Source organism: Manis pentadactyla, chromosome 10 (assembly GCF_030020395.1).
Source record: "Manis pentadactyla isolate mManPen7 chromosome 10, mManPen7.hap1, whole genome shotgun sequence".
Classification (NCBI taxonomy): Eukaryota; Metazoa; Chordata; class Mammalia; order Pholidota; family Manidae; genus Manis; species Manis pentadactyla.
In genome coordinates this window covers 35,365,770-35,384,613 of record NC_080028.1, presented here as the reverse complement: position 1 = coordinate 35,384,613, position 18,844 = coordinate 35,365,770, and the positions used below count along the sequence as shown (strand labels likewise).

The 18,844-nt window shown below is 38.6% G+C and overlaps 1 protein-coding gene across 1 annotated transcript in view; it reads right to left on the bottom strand.

Moving 5' to 3' along the window:
* The window catches only part of LOC130679258 (uncharacterized), a 70,281-nt gene that overhangs the window by 33,059 nt on the left and 18,378 nt on the right, over positions 1-18,844 (bottom strand). The window contains exon 2 of the mRNA XM_057487881.1: positions 16,921-17,274. Within this exon, the coding sequence (XP_057343864.1) occupies positions 16,921-17,274 (354 nt within the window). The remainder of the gene's footprint in view (positions 1-16,920; positions 17,275-18,844) is intronic.

The following is an 18,844-nucleotide window of genomic DNA, read 5'->3' as shown; positions in this document are numbered from 1 at the left end:
CCACCATTGGGGAAACTGAGTGGAGAGTTTATAGAACCCTACTATTTTTACAACTTCCTGAGTCTCTACCTCAGAATAAAAGTTGAAAGAAATATGCGCTTCTATCTCAAGATTGAGCTTTTTTTTGAGGGGCAGGCAGATAAGGGAATGTAAAATGAGGCAGGTTAATATATAACTTCCAAGGCACTACAGTGTACTATTTACCTACTGCACAAAACCTCATAGGAGACAAATAGCAGTTCTTAGACTGAACATAATTTTCTGGCGCCAGTCTTCAAAAAAAAAGCTTCAACTTAAATGAAAATATCAGTCAATTTTCAGAATATGCTTAACTGAATAGCTTTGAATCTCGAACCCTGTACTGACATAATCCATTATGAAATCACCTTCAGAATTTTCTCCCATGCCAGAAAAATTTCAACAAATATAAATAAGATTTACTTACGCATATTCAATTTAAATATATAAATGACTAATACAGAATTTCGGGGAAGGATTAAAGATGGCGGCGTGAGAGGAGAGAGACAGAGGCTTCCTCCTAAAACTGGATACAATTAGAAAATATAGTTGGCGCAACGAATCCTGAGAGAGCAACAGGAAAGAGGATGGCGCCAGACTGCACACACCTGGAGAAAAGAGCAGACCTCACCGAATGGGGTAACGTACCAGAGCCGTGGCTCGGCGGGACCCGATCCCCTCCCCCACCCCAGCTCACCGGTGGGAGGAAGAGAAACGGAGCAGGGAGGGAGTGGAAGGCCTGGGACTGCTGAATACCTAGCTCCGGAGATCTGCGCTCCAGGCACAAACCTACATTTCATGGTGCTTTCATCGTACTCTTCTGATTACGGAGTTGGAAAGCTGGGACAGGCGGAGTTACTGGGGAGACTGGGATTGCAGCCACTTGTGGAAAACAGGGATCCATACCCAGCTGCTCCGAGACAGAAGCTTGTATCTGTGTGCTTGGCCCACTGGTTCAGGCAGTGGAAACAGGCACAGGAGCCAGGAGGCAGGGAACAGCTCTTTCCTACCCCAAGTACCGCTCCACTGTGACCCCCGACATTGCTTCAGGGGCTGAGAAGCTCCAGAATAGAGCTTCTGGACACTAGAAGGTACCATATACAAATATGAAACGCCAAAGAAACGTGGTAAAGAGTTAAATTATTAACACAACTCCCGAGAAATATTTAAATGATTTGGATCTCGTGACTCTTTCCGAAAGGGAGTTCAAAATAAAAATCATCAACATGCTAATGGAGGTACAGAAAGACATCCAAGAACTCAGGAATGAATTCAGGTCAGAGATCCAATCGTTAAAGAACACGATGGAGGGTATTAAAAGCAGGTTGGATACAGTGGAGGAGACAATAAATGAAATAGAAACTAGAGAAGAGGAATAAAAAGAAGCTGAGGCACAGAGAGAAAAAAGAATCTCTAAGAATGAAAGAATATTGAGAGAACTGTGTGACCAATCCAAATGGAACAATATTCACTTTATAGGGATACCAGAAGAAGAAGAAGAGAGAGAAAGGGATAGAAAGTGTCTTGGAGGAGGTAGTTGCTGAAAACTTCCCCAATCTGGGGAAGGAGATAGTCTCTCAGGCCATGGAGATCCACAGATCTCCCAACACAAGGGACCCAAGGAAGACAACATCAAGACACATAGTAATTAAAATGGAAAAGATGAACGATAAGGACAGACTGTTAAAAGCAGCCAGAGGCAGAAATAAAATCACATACAAAGGAAAGTCCATCAGGCTAACATCAGACTTCTCAGCAGAAACCTTACAGGCAAGAAGGGAGTGGCATGATGTATTTAATACTATGAAGCAGAAGGGCCTGAAACCAAGATTACTTTATCCGGCAAGATTCTCATTTAAATTTGAAGGAGGGATTAAACAATTTCCAGATAAGCAAAAGCTGAGAGAATTTACCTCCCAGAAACCTACTCTACAGTCTATTTTGGAGGGACTGCTCTAGATGGAAGTGTTCCTAAGGTTGAATAGCTGTCACCAGAGGTAATAAAACCACAGTAAGGAAAACAGAAGAGCTAATTACTAAATAATGCAAAAGTAAATTAACTATCCCCAAAGTCAATCAAGGGGATAGACAAAAAGTACAGAATATGATATCTAATATATAAAGAATGGAGGAGGAAGAAAAAGGAGGAGAAACAGAAAAGAACCTTTAGACTGTGTTTGTAACAGCATACTAAGTGAGTTAAGTTAGATTCTTAGATAGTAAGGAAAGTAACCTGGAACCTTTGGTACCCACGAATCTAAAGCCTGAAATGGCAATAAGTACATACCTATCAATAATCACCCTAAATGTAAATGGACTGAATGCACCAATCAAAAGACATAGAGTCACTGAATGGATAAAAAAACAAGACCCATCTATATGCTGCTTACAAGAGACTCACCTCAAACCCAAAAACATGCATATACTAAAAGTCAAGGAATGAAAAAAGATATTTCATACAACCAACAGGGAGAAAAAACTAGGTGCTGCAGTACTAGTATCAGACAAAATAGACTTAAAAACAAAGAAAGTAACAAGAGATAAAGAAGGACATTACATAATGATAAAGGGCTCAGTCCAACAAGATGATATAACCATTATAAATATATATGCACCCAACACAGGAGCACCAGTATATGTGAAACAAATACTAACAGAACTAAAGGAGGAAATAGAATGCAATGCATTCATTTTAGGAGACTTCAGAAGGAGTGACATAATAAAGATCAGAGAATAAATAAATAAAATTGAGAAGAATAAAACAATAGCAAAAATCAATGAAACCAAGAGCTGGTTCTTTGAGAAAATAAACAAAATAGATAAGCCTCTAGCCAGACTTACTAAGAGAAAAAGAGAATCAGCACAAATCAACACAATAAGAAATGAGAAAGGAAACATCACGACGGATCCCACAGAAATACAAAGAATTATCAGAGACTACTGTGAAAACCTATATGCTAACAAGCTGGAAAACCTAGAAGAAATGGACAACTTCCTAGAAAAATATAACCTTCCAAGACAGACCAAGGAAGAAACACAAAATCTAAACAAACCAATTACCAGCAAAGAAATTGAAGTGGTAATCAAAAACCTACCCAAGAAGAAAATCCCCAGGCCAGATGGATTTACCTCAGAATTTTATCAGACATACAGAGAAGATATAATTCCCATTCTCCTTAAAGTTTTCCAAAAAATAGAAGCAGAGGGAATACTCCTAAACTCATTCTATGAAGACAACATCACCCTAATACCAAAACCAGGCAAACACCCAACCAAAAAAGAAAATTACAGACCAAAATCCCTGATGAACATAGATGCAAAGATACTCAACAAAATATTAGCAAACCAAATTCAAAAATATATCAAAAGGTTAGCATGTATAGTGTGGCAGGTGGGGGGACACGGGGAGGGCTGTGCAACACAGAGAAGACAAGTAGTGATTTTACACCATCTTACTATGCTGATGGACAGAGACTGTGAAGGGGTATGTGAAGGGGGGAGCCTAGTAAACATAATGTTCTTCATGTAATTGTAGATTAATGATAACAAAAAAAAGAATACATCAAAAGGATCATATGCCATGACCAAGTGGGATTCATCCCAGGGATGCAAGGATGGTACAACATTTGAAAATCCATCAACATTATCCACCACATCAACAAAAAGAAGGACAAAAACCACATGATCATCTCCATAGATGCTGAAAAAGCATTCGACAAAATTCAACATCCATTCATGATAAAAACTCTCAACAAAATGGGTATAGAGGGCAAGTACCTCAACATAATAAAGGCCATATATGATAAACCCACAGCCAACATCATACTGAACAGTGAGAAGCTAAAAGCTTTTCCTCTCAGATCGGGAACAAGACAGGGATGCCCACTCTCCCCACTGTTATTCAACATAGTACTGGAGGTCCTAGCCACGGCAAGTAGACAAAACAAAGAAATACAAGGAATCCAGATTGGTAAAGAAGAAGTCAAACTGTCACTATTTGCAGATGACATGATATTGTACATAAAAAACCCTGAAGACTCCACTCCAAAACTAGAACTGATATCGGAATACAGCAAAGTTGCAGGATACAAAATTAACACACAGAAATCTGTGACTTTCCTATACACTAACAATGAACTAATAGAAAGAGAAATCAGGAAAACAATTCCATTCACAATTGCATTAAAAAGAATAAAATACTTAGGAATAAACCTACCCAAGGAAGTGAAAGACCTATACCCTGAAAACTATAAGACACTCTTAAGAGAAATTAAAGAGGACACTAACAAATGGAAACTCATCCCATGCTCTTGGTTAGGAAGAATTAATAGCGTCAAAATGGCCATCCTGCCCAAAGCAATATACAGATTCGATGCAATCCCTATCATATTACCAACAGCATTCTTCAATGAACTGGAACAAATAGTTCTAAAATTCATACGGAACCACCAAAGACCCTGAATAGCCAAAGCAATCCTGAGAAGGAAGAATAAAGTGGGAGGGATCTTGCTCCCCAACTTCAAGCTCTACTACAAAGCCACAGTAATCAAGACAGTTTGGTACTGGCACAAGAACAGAGCCACAGACCAGAGGAACAGAATAGAGACTCCAGACATTAACCCAAACATATATGGTCAATTAATATATGACAAAGGAGCCATAGACATACAATGGGGAAATGACAGTCTCTTCAACAGATGGTGCTGGCAAAACTGGACAGCTACATGTAAGAGAATGAAACTGGATCACTGTCTAACCCCATACACAAAAGTAAATTCAAAATGGATCAAAGACCTGAATGTAAGTCATTAAACCATAAAACTCTTAGAAAAAAACAAAGGCAAAAATCTCTTGGACATAAACATGAGCAACTTCTTCATGAACATATATCCCTGGGCAAGGGAAACAAAAGCAAAATTGAACAAGTGGGACTACAAGGTGAAAAGCTTCTGTACAGCAAAGGACACAACCAATAGAACAAAAAGGTACCCTACAGTATGAGAGAATATATTCATAAATGACAGATCCGATAAAGGGTTGACACCCTAAATATATAAAGAGCTCACACACACCTCAACAAACAAAAAGCAAATAATCCAATTAAAAAATGGGCAGAGGAGCTGCATAGACAGTTCTCTAAAGAAGAAATTCAGATGGTCAACAGACACACAGAAAGATGTTCCACATCACTTGTCATCAAAGAAATGCAAATTAAAACCACAATGAGATATCACCTCACACCAGTAAGGATCGCCACCATCCAAAAGACAAACAACAACAAATGTTGACGAGGTTGTGGAAGAAGGGGAACCCTCCTACACTGTTTTTGGGAATGTAAATTAGTTCAACCATTGTGGAAAGCAGTATGGAGGTTCCTCAAAATGCTTAAAAGAGAAATACCATTTGACCCAGGATTTCCACTTCTAGGAATTTATCCTAAGAATGCAGCAGGCCAGTCTGAAAAGGACGGATACACCCCTATGTTTATCGCAGCACTATTTACAAAAGCCAAGAAATGGAAGCAACCTAAATGTCCATCAGTAGGTGAATGGATAAAGAAGATGTGGTATATATACACAATGGAATATTATTCAGCCATAAGAAGAAAACAAATCCTACCATTTGCAACAACATGGATGGAGCTAGAGGGTATTATGCTCAGTGAAATAAGCCAGGTGGAGAAAGACAAGTACCAAATGATTTCACTCATATGTGGAGTATAAGAACAAAGAAAAACTGAAGGAACAAAACAGTAGCAGAATCACAGAACCCAAGAATGGACTAACAGTTAACCAAAGGGAAAGGAACTGGGGAAGATGGGTGGGAAGGAAGGGACAAGGGTGGGGAAAAAGAAAGGGGGCCTTACGATTAGCATGTATATTGTGGGGGGGTATAGGGAGGGAGGTGCAACACAGGGAAAACAAGTAGTGATTCTACAGCACCTTACTACGTTGATGAACAGTGACTGTAATGGGGTTTGTGGAGGGGACTTGAAGGGAGGAGTCTAGTAAACATAATGTTCTTCATGTAATTGTAGATTAATGATAACAAAATGAATAAAACAAAATGACTCATACAGAGGGTGTAACAGTTGGTCATCTCTAGATTGTGCTTCAGGACAGCAACACCACATATCTTAATTCACCATTTTTACCTCAATGACAAGCATGGTTCTTGATACATAGTGGGCCCCCAATAACTATTTCCTGAATCAATCAGTCAATAGGTAAATTCATGTTCTGACCAAGATTCAACCGCCACGCCCTATTCTCAGCTTTAACTGAAACTAGGAGGTTGAAGGTACAAGTAGAAAGGGGTGAATTTGGATAGAGCCCAGCTTACACCAATTCACCAGTCACAAGATTACATTAACCAACACTACATCCTAGTAACCTAAGGAAAACCTTAAGTCATTTCATCTTGATCAGCCAAATCTTAAAGACTTGTTTAATAACTGGAAAAAGAACTGAATTAGTACCAGAAAATCTGTCTCACTAACCTTTATCACTTAATGCTTTCAGTTAAGCAAAGAAAGCCAAATTTTCTTTGCTACGTATAAATTCATCAACTTTCTGATCTGAAAAAATTTAGCTACAAGTATGCAAGGCATCAAAAATCCCTTCTGCACAAGCTTTATTCTCTCAGCAATTATATTTATATGTAATTATATGTATATACTTATTCATGTCTATATTCCTATGTAAATATAAAATGTATAAATGAATAATACAATTACAACGGAACTACTACCTTACAAGAACCTTACATTAGATAGCAACTCTATATTACTAATTCATTCCACAGTCCTAGGTACTCACTATTTAACAGTGAACAAGACACAGACCATGCCCTAAGTTTACAGTCTATCTAGTAACTTAGAAAGCACTGTACTTCGTAAAAAAATTCGTAAGTAAACCAGGATTTGAATTCCAATAACATGTCTCTGACTCTTAGTTTCCAGAACTGTAAAATAGACACTACCTGTCACGAATATTAAAATAAAATCATGAAATATAAAAAAGTTTGTCAAAGTAGAAAGCACTATACAAATGAAAGGTATCTTATTACTGTACTTAAGTTTTTCATTAAGAAAAAAACAAAACACTAGGATACCTTCCTGCAGAGTGATTATTAGTTGCAAGGGAAAATAAATAGTAACTATAAAGTGAATAAACCAGACAACACCTTCATCAAAATTTCATTAACAAGGGACAAATGAACATTATGTACATCCAGATGTGATACCCTGAGAGGGGCACACAGCTTTTCTAGAGGTCTAACTGGATAAATAAATAATCATGAGGCAATCAGATCAAAGCAGATAAACACAAATGGAAAAACTTCCTACATAATAACTGATGTCTATTCTTCAATTGCAGGAAAGACAAAGGCAGGCAAAGGAAATCTTCCAAACTAAACGAGACTAAAGAGAAATGGTAAGAAAATACGTTACCAACTACAATATGTGATCACGAGATGTGTGAATTGAAATATAAAATACTGATTGAACTATTTATCATTTTATATTTCTGAAATTTCATTATGGTACTGTGATTACATAAGGGAATATCCTTGTTCTTAGGAAAGACATCCTGAGGTATTAAGAGGCAAAAAAGGCATGCAACCTACTCTTTAATGACTCACAAAAATAAACATGAATGTGTGTGTATGCCAAAAGACAAATATGTCAAAATGTTAAGAATTGGTGGATATGGATAAAGGATATATATGAGTCTATGTGTCATTCTTGCAACTCTTTTGTTAAGTTTGAAATTATTTCAAAACAAAGTTTAATTGGATACTAACCTCAGAGTTTACTTAATAAGCTCTAAGCTATACAATTCAAGTAGTATTAAAAATCAACCTGCGAAATTAATACAGAAAAAGTCTTAAAGAACTTTACAAATTACAAAACAGACAAGAAAGCAGGGCAGCAAGAGTCACCAAACAAATAGCAGAAGCACATGTAAAGATGTCAGATATTGGAATTATCAGACACAAAGTATAATTGGTTAGCATCCTAATTTCTTAAATTTGTAATAGGTTTTTAAGAAATAAAAGATATCTTGAGAACATGACCAAAAGAATAAGACTACCTAAAAAACAAAGTCTTAAAAAGGAACTAAGTGAAACTTGTACAAATGAAAAAATGTAGTAAATGAAACTTTCAAAAAACTGAATGAACATGCTACAACATGGATGAACCTTGAAAACATTATGCTAAGTTAAATAAATCAGACAGCAAAGGACAAATATCATATGACCCACTCACATGAGGTGAATAGTTCAAGTCATAGACAAAAAAAGTAAAATAGTTGTTGCCAGGGGCTGGGTAGAGGAACAGGACTTACTGTTTAATGGGTACAGCTTTCAGTTTCTGGTGATGGACAATGGTGATGGTTCCACAATAGTGTGAATGCACTTAATGTACAACTTAGAATAGTTAAAATGGCAAATCATATTTATGTATATTTTACAACAAAAGTGGAAATAATACTTAAAATAAAGTGAAAATATCAAAAATAATTCAGCAAACTAGTTGAACACAGCTAAAACAAAAATTAACTAACTGGAAGAAAAGACACTAATTTTGCAGAACACAACACAGAAAGATAAAAAAATGGAAGATACGAAACAAGGGTTAAGAGGCACTGGTGGGGTGTGGGCAAAGTAAGAACATCAGACATACTTCAAATACAAATACAAGTTCAGGATAAACAATACAGAAGAGAAAATGGCCGGAAATTCTTCAAAACTGTTGAAAGACATCCATCTTCAGATTCCATGGCCTAGTGAATTCCAACGATGATAAATAAAATCAACTTGTCGACATATCAAAATGAAAGTGCAAAAGAACGCCAAGGACAAAGAAAACATTCTGAAACCAGCAAATAAATAATGAAACAACAGATACCTATAAAGGAATGACAATTACATGGATTACAAATTTTTCAACAGCATTTAAAGCCAGAAGAGAATGGAACAAAATCTATTAATAAAGAAAAAAAAAAACTGTTACCAAAGAATGCACACTCAGAAAAACCATCTTCAGGAATGAGACTAAGATAAAGATACTTTCAAACAAAAAGTTTTCCAACAACAGACCCTCACTACAGAAAACTCTAAACCATATTATTTCAGGCAGAGAAAAACTGATCTCAGATCCCTGACAGGAGGGCAAGAAGTACAAGGGAATGATGAGCAAAGGCCCTTTGAAAATAAACAGGCAAATCAAACAAGTATTTAAAACAATAATAATATCTAATTTGTTGGGAGTCAGGGAGAACTAAAATAAAGGAAAACTACATAGAGTTGAACTTCCAAACTTGAAGAGAGAAGGAAATAGACTTTTTTTAATAATACATTCATTAAGAGTAAAAGAAAAGTAAGGGAACAATTAACACAAAATTCAGATGGCGGTTTCTTAGGAAGTATGTCAGAGAACACAAATGGTGAAGAGTAAAAGGAGCTTCAAAGATGCAGGCAGTGTTCTATTTTTCAAGCCAGTTAGTGGTACATGGTAGTTCATTCTATAATTACATAAACTGTACATTTATTATGCCTTTATAATAAAAAAATTTTTTAATCAACACAGAAGAAAAAAAGTGACCACTCCCTAAAAATCTAGAATACGTCACAAACCTTAGTCTTTAAAATTGAAACAAAGAAAGATTCACTCTTTCATTCAACAAACACTTACCAAACCCTAATCTCTGCCTACAACTGAGCTGAGAGGTGGAATGAAGATTTCCAACCTCTCTTCTCCCTATTCCTTGCCCTGCAGAGCTGCAATCTAATACAGCAGCCAACAGCCAGAAGTGGCTATTCACATTTAACTAATTAAAATTAAATAAAATTTAAGATTTAGTTCCTCTGTAATACTAGACACATGTTAAGTGCTCAGTAGTCATATTAGGATCATTATATTGAATAGCAAATACAGACCATTTCCACCATTGCAGAAAGTTCTATCAGACAGTGCTGCCATTTTTCCTATAACACTAAAAAATATATTGATATTGAGTATCTTAAATATAAAACAGTATCTTAAAATTGATTCAATTTCCTTTTAAAGTCATTTTATTTCTATGAAATTAAAGCTCTTTCGTAGTATTTAAAACATTTTGCTGATTGTTAAAAATATACAGAAAGTAGTAGATGGATGGATAAAGAAGATGTGGTACATATACACAATGGAATATTATTCAGCCATAAGAAGAAAACAAATCCTACCATTTGCAACAACATGGATGGAGCTAGAGGGTATTATGCTCAGTGAAATAAGCCAGGTGGAGAAAGACAAGTATCAAATTATTTTACTCATATGTGGAGTATAAGAAAAAAGCAAAAACTGAAGGAACAAAACAGTAGCAGACTCACAGAACCCAAGAATGGACGAACAGTTACCAAAGGGAAAGGGATGGGGGGGTGGGAAAGGTGAAGGAATAAAGGGAAAAAGGGGCATTACGATTAGCACACATAATGTGGTGGGGGGCATGGGGAAGGCAGTACAGCACAGAGAAGACAAGTAGTGACTATAGCATCTCACTACGCTGATGGACAGTGACTAAAATGGGGTATGTGGGGGAGACTTGATAATGGCGGGACTCTAATAATCACAATGTTGCTCATGTAATTGTATATTAATGATACCAAAATAAAAAATATATAGAAAGTGTCAGGAATTGGTCACCATCCCTTATGTCCCACCAAAAACCATAATAACACAAGATTTTTTTTAATGAACGAAGATTAAATAGTTAAGCACAGTGTTACTAAACTGTAATACAAGCCATGTCGTTGGGATATAAAAACCCACAGGATGAATATACCACCCTTTCTAGGGAGCACCAATTTTAGCTGACACTGTTTAGAACACTGTTTACACAGATAGAGAATAGCAAACACATAATTCATATGAATTTTTAAAAATAAAATCTGTACGCTTTTTTTTTTCATGATGCCTGTAGGGCATCATCAAATTTTCTACTGATAGCAGGACGCTGGGCTGCATCTCCAGACTTCTGAGCATACCATTCATTTCTGTCATTAGAAGTACTTTGGAGGAAAAATTTAAGCTCTATTAAAATAAATTAATTCCATGTTTTTTTATTTACCAAAGAGAATAATACACAACTCTACAAAGCAATAACATCCTTAACATTGAAAGCAGCAAACCTCCAGTTTTCTTTAAAAGACAGAGGGCCTAAGCTATTTCAACTGAAGCTGAACATTTTGCTTTAGGCATTCTAACATATATTAAGTACTTCTACAGCACTTTCAATTTTTTAAATTATCTAACCAAAAACACTCAAAAGAACCCCAAATGTTAAGCCTTAATTTAACAGTCACTTAGGCTAGGTTTGCACCGTAAGTACCACCCCCACTGCCCACCACCACCTCTAAGTGAACCAAGGCGTCAAGCTTCTCATCCAGACAACTGAGGGCGTCAATAAGCATGTATGCTAATAATTGGTTCCTGTCCCCAGGAGGACTATTGTGGCTCCACTTACATAACTTATTATGCAAAGTACTGAACTCCTCTTTCTCTAGAAAGCATTTTGAATACTGATATTTGCACAAGGTTTACTTGCTATATTAAATAAAAAAGCTTTTCTCAATCTAGCTTCAAAGATCTTTCCTTCAGAAGAGGTGAAAAGGAAAGCCAATTGCTACTACTTCACTATGTCAAAGACAAATTATTTATCTTGTTGGCTAGTCAACAGAGTAATGACTTAAGCAGCACCCTGAGCAGGCCCCACAGATAGTCAGTTTCCTCCTGGGTCTCTGGTTGAGAAACAGAGCCTTAAATAACCTGGGGCAACTTATTTGAACTGAAAATAATCTCACTGTCCCTTGAAATGTGCTATAAGTATTAACATAAAACTTGGCAAAATTTAATTCAGTGATGGTAAGAATCATAATACAACCCCTGCAGTGTAACAGAAGAGTATAATGTACTCCAAGCCTAACCTGAATATGCATAAATAAGTGCTGTCCACCAATCCCCTGGTTCTGTTTAAACCAAGATTTTCAGATTTCACATAACCATATCTTAAAAAAATAAAAAGGGCCGATAAGCACAGAGTTGCCAACTTTAAATTTTTGCCAAGGACATTTAAAAAGAAAATAACTACCAGTTACCATCATCATTATTTCCTAAATGAACTAATATACTTATACTAAAAATGGTAAAAGATAATTTTAGAAAAAAAATTATTTTAAATTCAATACATTTAGTTTATGAAAAGCTAATTCATTGTCATTTCACTTCAGACAAGTGAAAAATCTGTCACAGATACCACTCCATAATCTGGCATTGGGGAACCACAGGTCTAAGCAGCTGACTCCTACTTGGAAAAAGAAAGCAACAGCAGGACATGCCCAAACCAAATATTAAGCTACTCAATATTGAGGAAACAGAGGCTTGGAGGGGTTTAGGGACTCTCCCAAGGTCACAGACCAAGAATTCTGACAGAACTGTCTAATTCCAGATCAGGGTTCCTAACCATTATGCTAAATTTCCTCTAATATTTAAAGATCCACACAAATCCAGTCACCTTTGTGACCAATGACAACCAAGGAATTTCCAAGACAGCTGGTGGGAGTGAGAGGTGTACTCACTGGCCATCGCTCAGACTGAAGCTAAATGGAACTCCTGACCTTTGCCTCATTAATACCAGGCTGACTGCAACTAAGTCAACCAGTCCAGACAAAGCACACCACTCCCTCCCTCCAGCAGCACTGACTCAGAACTCAGGACATTTACAAGTGCCTGTAATATAGTGAGAAACATATCCCTGAAAGACAAAAGCAATGTATTAGTTCTCAATAAGGAAATAAACACTTCCACAGTAACTTAGCCTAAAAACAGTAAACCTGTCCTCAGAAGTTAGAACTCTTAAGCCTCCTTCTGCAAACTACTACAATCTTTTACACATTAATACACCAACCAGTTCCCCCTATTAAATATCTAAACAGAAAAACCACATAGAAAATTAAAATACATAGTTTTTATGTATGTATCATTCTGTGATGCATAAAAGTATCTGATCATACTATCCTTCTCTGACAGTCAGAATAATAGAGACAAAACTACTCATGTGAACCAAAAGTACGTATAAAAGAGAGTTGGAAGAAAAATATGTAATTAAATGCTTTTTAATATGTGATTTAAAAATATGCAATACTTTCATAAATAAATTGTGAAAGGCACTATTAGCAGATAGTAGTAATAGGAGGCACAAAAATTATCTTTGAATATTTAAAGGTTCCTGATATTGATACCAAAGTTGAAAGTCATCCATACAACGAACAGAATACTGTATCAGAGATGTGCTTCCAAATCCTCACATTTCACTTGCCAGCAAATGTCTAAATGAAACAAGCAAACAGTCCTTAAGTAATCAGTCTGACACTCTGGACCAGAGTCTGAAATAGTCTGTCCTCCCTGAAACAGGGTAACAATAGCACAGTATTCATGCTAGCAATGGCAAGAAAACTGTATTTCCCCATTGGGTTTTCAAAGATCAGATTATTTGTACTCTATCTGAATCTGCAGTGTGAGGGAGCAGTACATAGACTATCAAATTTTTTACCCACTATATAGAGTTACCTATTTAATGTCTTTTCCTTCTGTTCAAACAGATGCCATCTAAAACAAATGGTTGTTTTTTCTTTCCCCTCTCAACTTTCCTTTGGTTCTTTTATCTCCTTAGATTCAACTGGTACATCTATTTATTTTATTCTCTAGATTCATGTTAAATGTATTTCTACCACTGACCTCTCTCATGAACTACAAACCCCCATTTCCAAATGCCTCTGGGCATTTCCAGTATTTAGGAAGTATATAAAAAGCTCAACATATTTCAAAATGAGACTATTTTGCACCTAGTACCACCAACTCCAACACCACACTCAAAATGATCCACCTTCCACTTCTTCCAAACCTTCCCCCACAACCTCGCAGCCCACCCGCCTACCCCACCCCAACACCATTACCCTTACGAAATATTTATACTACACTGAAAGTCAGCTTTCTGCAACAAATCATTCCATACACACTATTAGTTTCTCATTACCTACCAAATGTTGAACTCCTGAGTACAGCATTTAAATATGTCCTACAATCCAGCCCCAATTTACATTTCAAACCTCATCTCTTATTCCCAAAAAATGAACACTATATTCTAGGTAATCTGGTCCACTAACTTTTCTCTGAGTATACAATGAATTTACCCACCTCCACACTTGTGCTCACATCGTTCCCTTCATTTGAAAAGCCTCCTTCATCCGTCTACTCCCATCTCCTAAATTTTTGTCTGAGAAAAGTCTTCCCCTCTGCAATGCTGAACTCATGTTACCAATTTATTGGGAGGTAGCATAATATAGTGTAAATGGACAGGCTTCAGCAATAGGCAGATTCGGATTCAAATGGGGGCTCAGTTACCTGCTAGCTACATAGTCTAGGCAAGTTACTTATTTGGGCACCAGTGTCCTCACTAAGATGCTTACATATTATTGTGAAGCTTAGAAAATGCATGTAAAGTAACTAGCATAGGGCGTGGCGCTAGCAAAGTGTTCAGTAAGTAACAACTTCAGAGCTATCCTCGTAGTACTATACCTCCACCACTGTCCGTTATTCCAGCTAAAAATGAACCCATTTTCCTTTCTACAACTCCAAACTTTAGGTCAAACCACTCACGTAGTATTTACATATATTTATGTTGTAAATTTTTATGCAAATATCTTAATCCCCTTCTAGATTTCAAATTCTTACAGACCAAAGACTTACTCTTTGTATCCTATAATGCCTAAAGTGCTTTTCATAAAGCACACAATACTCCCCTCCAATTAGAAAAATATTTTCAATATGCCTAAACAATACAATTCATGTCTTCATGATGTGACTGACACACCGTAGAAAATTATTGTCAAAACACGAATCTTGGTTGTTATAGTGGACTCTTTATTTGTTCCTACATGGTTACTTAACATACCTTGATGCCTAACATAGCGCATGTTCAGTGTCTGTTTAACTGACTTGAATGATATAATACAATTTACAAATTTACGACAAAATACATTTTATAATAAAATTCACAAATTCACGATGCAAATATTCAGTATCTACTGAACTGATCTGAACAATAAAATTTGCAATGCCTAGGGGTATCTGATTTTCCCCAATAGCCTTTTTCTTCTCTGGAAATAATTCTTGAAATAATTCCCAACAAAACATATTACGTTGTACCTTGAGTACAGATCCTTAACCATTATCTACCCTGACTCCTTCTCCAGATTCTCTCAATTCCAATATTCCAACTGTATGCTCTAAACAAATAAGCACTTTCAATGACTAAGAATTTGCAGTTTCTATCTAAATCTAAAGGCCAGGCAACTAATCATCCCTCCAAAGTTTTTTCCAGGGACTTTAAAAATCATCCACCCTTTGCCTGTTTACAATTAACTGATACCTTGAAATTAATATCCTTGAAAGAAATTTTCTTTTACATAGGAGATCTCACTGAACTTGTCATTTCAGTCTATTTTCCCTAGTTCATGGTATTACCTCCCTTTCCAGTGATGGGAGGGGAGGGAATGAGGTAAGTACCCAAAACCTACAGTGTAAGTACTCATAAAAGCACAAGAGAAGTGCAGGAAGTATCACTGGTCTCACAAAGGTGATTTGTGTACACTTTACACTGCAAAAACACTGATCATCTACAGTCACAAGCTGCAGTAACTGCCTTCCCTTATGACAACTTTAAAATCACTATTCAATATGGAGAACCCGACAAACATTTCAGCATTTAATTACCTAAAATTTGCATACTAAAAAATAACTACCTGCATCACTTTTTCCTCTAGAAAATTCTCAATTTACCCGAGTAAACACCTCAAAATATAAGTTAAAAAAGACAACATAAAACATCTCTGCCCACCTGTGTGAACTTCTGCAGCCTCTTTGGAGTTACCAAGAACAATTCTTCTGTAAAAGTTAAGGAGAATGACAGTTCCAAATAGGAAAGTATATACAAACTTCGGGAAAAAGTGGTATTCTTCCAACCCTCTGCAATCAATTCGTGCAACAACCGCAGACTGAACTCATGATTCAACTGTGACTTCAGAGAACCACAAGAATTAAGAATGCAAATTAGAGAACAGTATTTTTTTAAATGTCTGCAGGAAAATAAAGGAACTTATCTTAACTACATATTTTCCTCAAGCAACTTGTTTTGTTAAGAAGTGACTTCAACAACAGCTTGAGCAAGTTCTCCAGTGAACAACGATCCTGAGAGTCTCGCTGGTACCACACGGACCTCCGTATCCAGAACCACTCCCAAGCGCACTCCCAAATTGATCGCAGGCAGTCCCTAATCGGGTCTGGATGAAAAGATTTGCAAGAGAACCTCTGTATCTACTCATATAGCCCCGCCCTCGGACTTCAGGAGACGACACCCCTGGAACCTGGACTAATTACTGAGGCCCGGGACAGACCTACAGGACGCAAAAGTCAGGAACTGGGACCCAAGACTGAGTCTGGTGTCCAACCCCAGGATGGACACAGGAAACCGAATCCGGGAAGCAGAGCTAAGATTCTGGGGGAGCAGAAATGAGGGGGACAGAGGAACCGAGGCCCAGCCCAGCCGCCCTCTTGAGTCCCAAGAGCAACAGCAGCTCCGAGCGAGAGCCCCCATCCCGGCTCCGCCCCGCCCACCCCATGGCCCCGCCGCCCGCTCCTCCCCGCCGGTCGGGCTCGGCGAACGGCTCCGCGGTCGACAACCCCTTTCCCCGAACCCCGACAGCCGAGCCCGCATCCCCGAGTGGGCAGCGGGGGCCCGAGAGCGCCAGCCCCGACGCGGCCCGCGGCCGTCCCGGTCCGCTCCCCCGGCTACTCACCGTCGGCCTGGGTGCTGGGAGGGGGCAGGGCGCGGACACCCAGCTCTGACCCGGGTGGGAGACCCTACTCGGCGCCGACGGCCTCGGCGGCTGCGCCTACAAGACCTCTCTCCGGCCCGAACCTTGGGAAAGCACTTCAGGGCGAACGGGGCAGGGAAGCGTTCCGGCAGCGGAACTGCTTGCGGGCGGCTGTGGCCAGGGCCTCCCCGGCGCGGCCAGGAAGGGGCGGGGCCTTTCGCGCGCTGCGCTCGCACTGCCGCCCCCGGTCTCGTCGCTAACCTTTCTTCCTCGCCGCCCCTTGGTCCCTGACGCCGAGCAATGCTATTGGTCTCCGACTTGTTCCGCTCCAGCCACCTAGGTTTACAGACGGGAAAACCGAGGCTCGAGATTTAGGTGCAAAGGCCCAGGGCTCACACCCGGCTTCCCGACTCTCCAGTGTTCTCTCCCCACCCCAGTAGTCCTCCTTTAAAAATTATGATTGTTAACATTTATTGAACTCTTACTACGTAATAAGCAGAGTTTTAAACGCTTCGGGTGTTTAACTCAGTTAATCATCCGCAAACCACTTGAGGTTGGTATTATGATCTACATCTTGTAGAGGAAACCAATCAAAGGTACCAAACCCAATACCACAAAGATTGGTTCTTGATTTTATTTTAACTCCTGTTGTGTATATAAATCCTGATCTACTACTAACAACATTTAAAGTTCTTTGAGGGCAGGAACCAAATTATATTCTTACATTCCATCATCAGTTGGGATTTCAACAGAGGCCAAGAGCTTGGGATTCTGGCAGCTTATCGCCTGGATCCGCTTATTTACTTTTACTTTCTAACTTTGGGTAAATTGCTTTACCTCTCTAAGCCTCAGCTTCCTCATTTGTGATATATTTGATATGTGTGTGTGTATATATACATATATAAAATCATCTCTGGATGGATATAGGGATTCAATGTAAATGCATGATAAACACTTCAGTGTACCTAGTACCAATGTAGCACTGGGTAAGAGTCAACAATTCTCATACCTCATCATAAGTAGGAACAATTTCTCTTCTAATGGAGTCACTCCAGTGGGGTAATTTGGAAACATGTGGATTAGCAAATGGTGACAGAAAATGTTAGTTAAGGAAATAAAGAGTAGAAGTTTTTGTAATGGGAAAAATGAGGGTAAATGAGACAAAGAATGTCCTGGGGCCAACATGGATATTTGTGACACTGTGAGCTGAGACAGTATGAGGACCCAGAGAGTCAGATGCTAGGCAGGAAAAGGGGGAAAAAAGGATTATTCCTCAGCCACTATATCAGGAAGGCATTTGTGGATAAAATGAGAGTTCCTGTGGCCAGGATTCTCACCTGGCCCTGGTTGACGAGCTCACTGCACACCTGTGGGCAATACATGGCTGTTGACTCTATAAAAAGAGCTCTGCCCAGTACTCTGGGCACGACATGGTGGCAAGGCTGCAAGGTTGGAATGGGCAGCACCAAGGACAGAGGCCCAGAGGACGGCCGTGCAGGACAACTGTGCATAGAGGCCCGGAGGATGGCTGTGCGGGACAGCTGTGCGGACAGAGGGGCCCAGAGGCAGAGACTGGCTTGCTGCATGCAGACTTGCTCTGAGTGAAAGGGATTTTAGTGACTGACCTGCCACCTGGAAATAAAGTTGGGTATAACCCTTTCACCCCAAGAACGTTTTGCTTTCATTTTCCTTGGTCACAACAAATCCATAGCGAACTTGCCCCGGAGCTGAAACCCTTTGACAAGACAGCATCCAACATCAAAAGCAGATTCTGTGTCTGAGGCCAGATACAGGAGATGAAAAGCCTCTTAACATGCATATTCTCTGCAAAACAAATTTACAAGCATCCCTTAAGACTGGAGGAAGATTTTTTTAAGTTTTCTACTAAGAAAGGCAAAGGAAATGG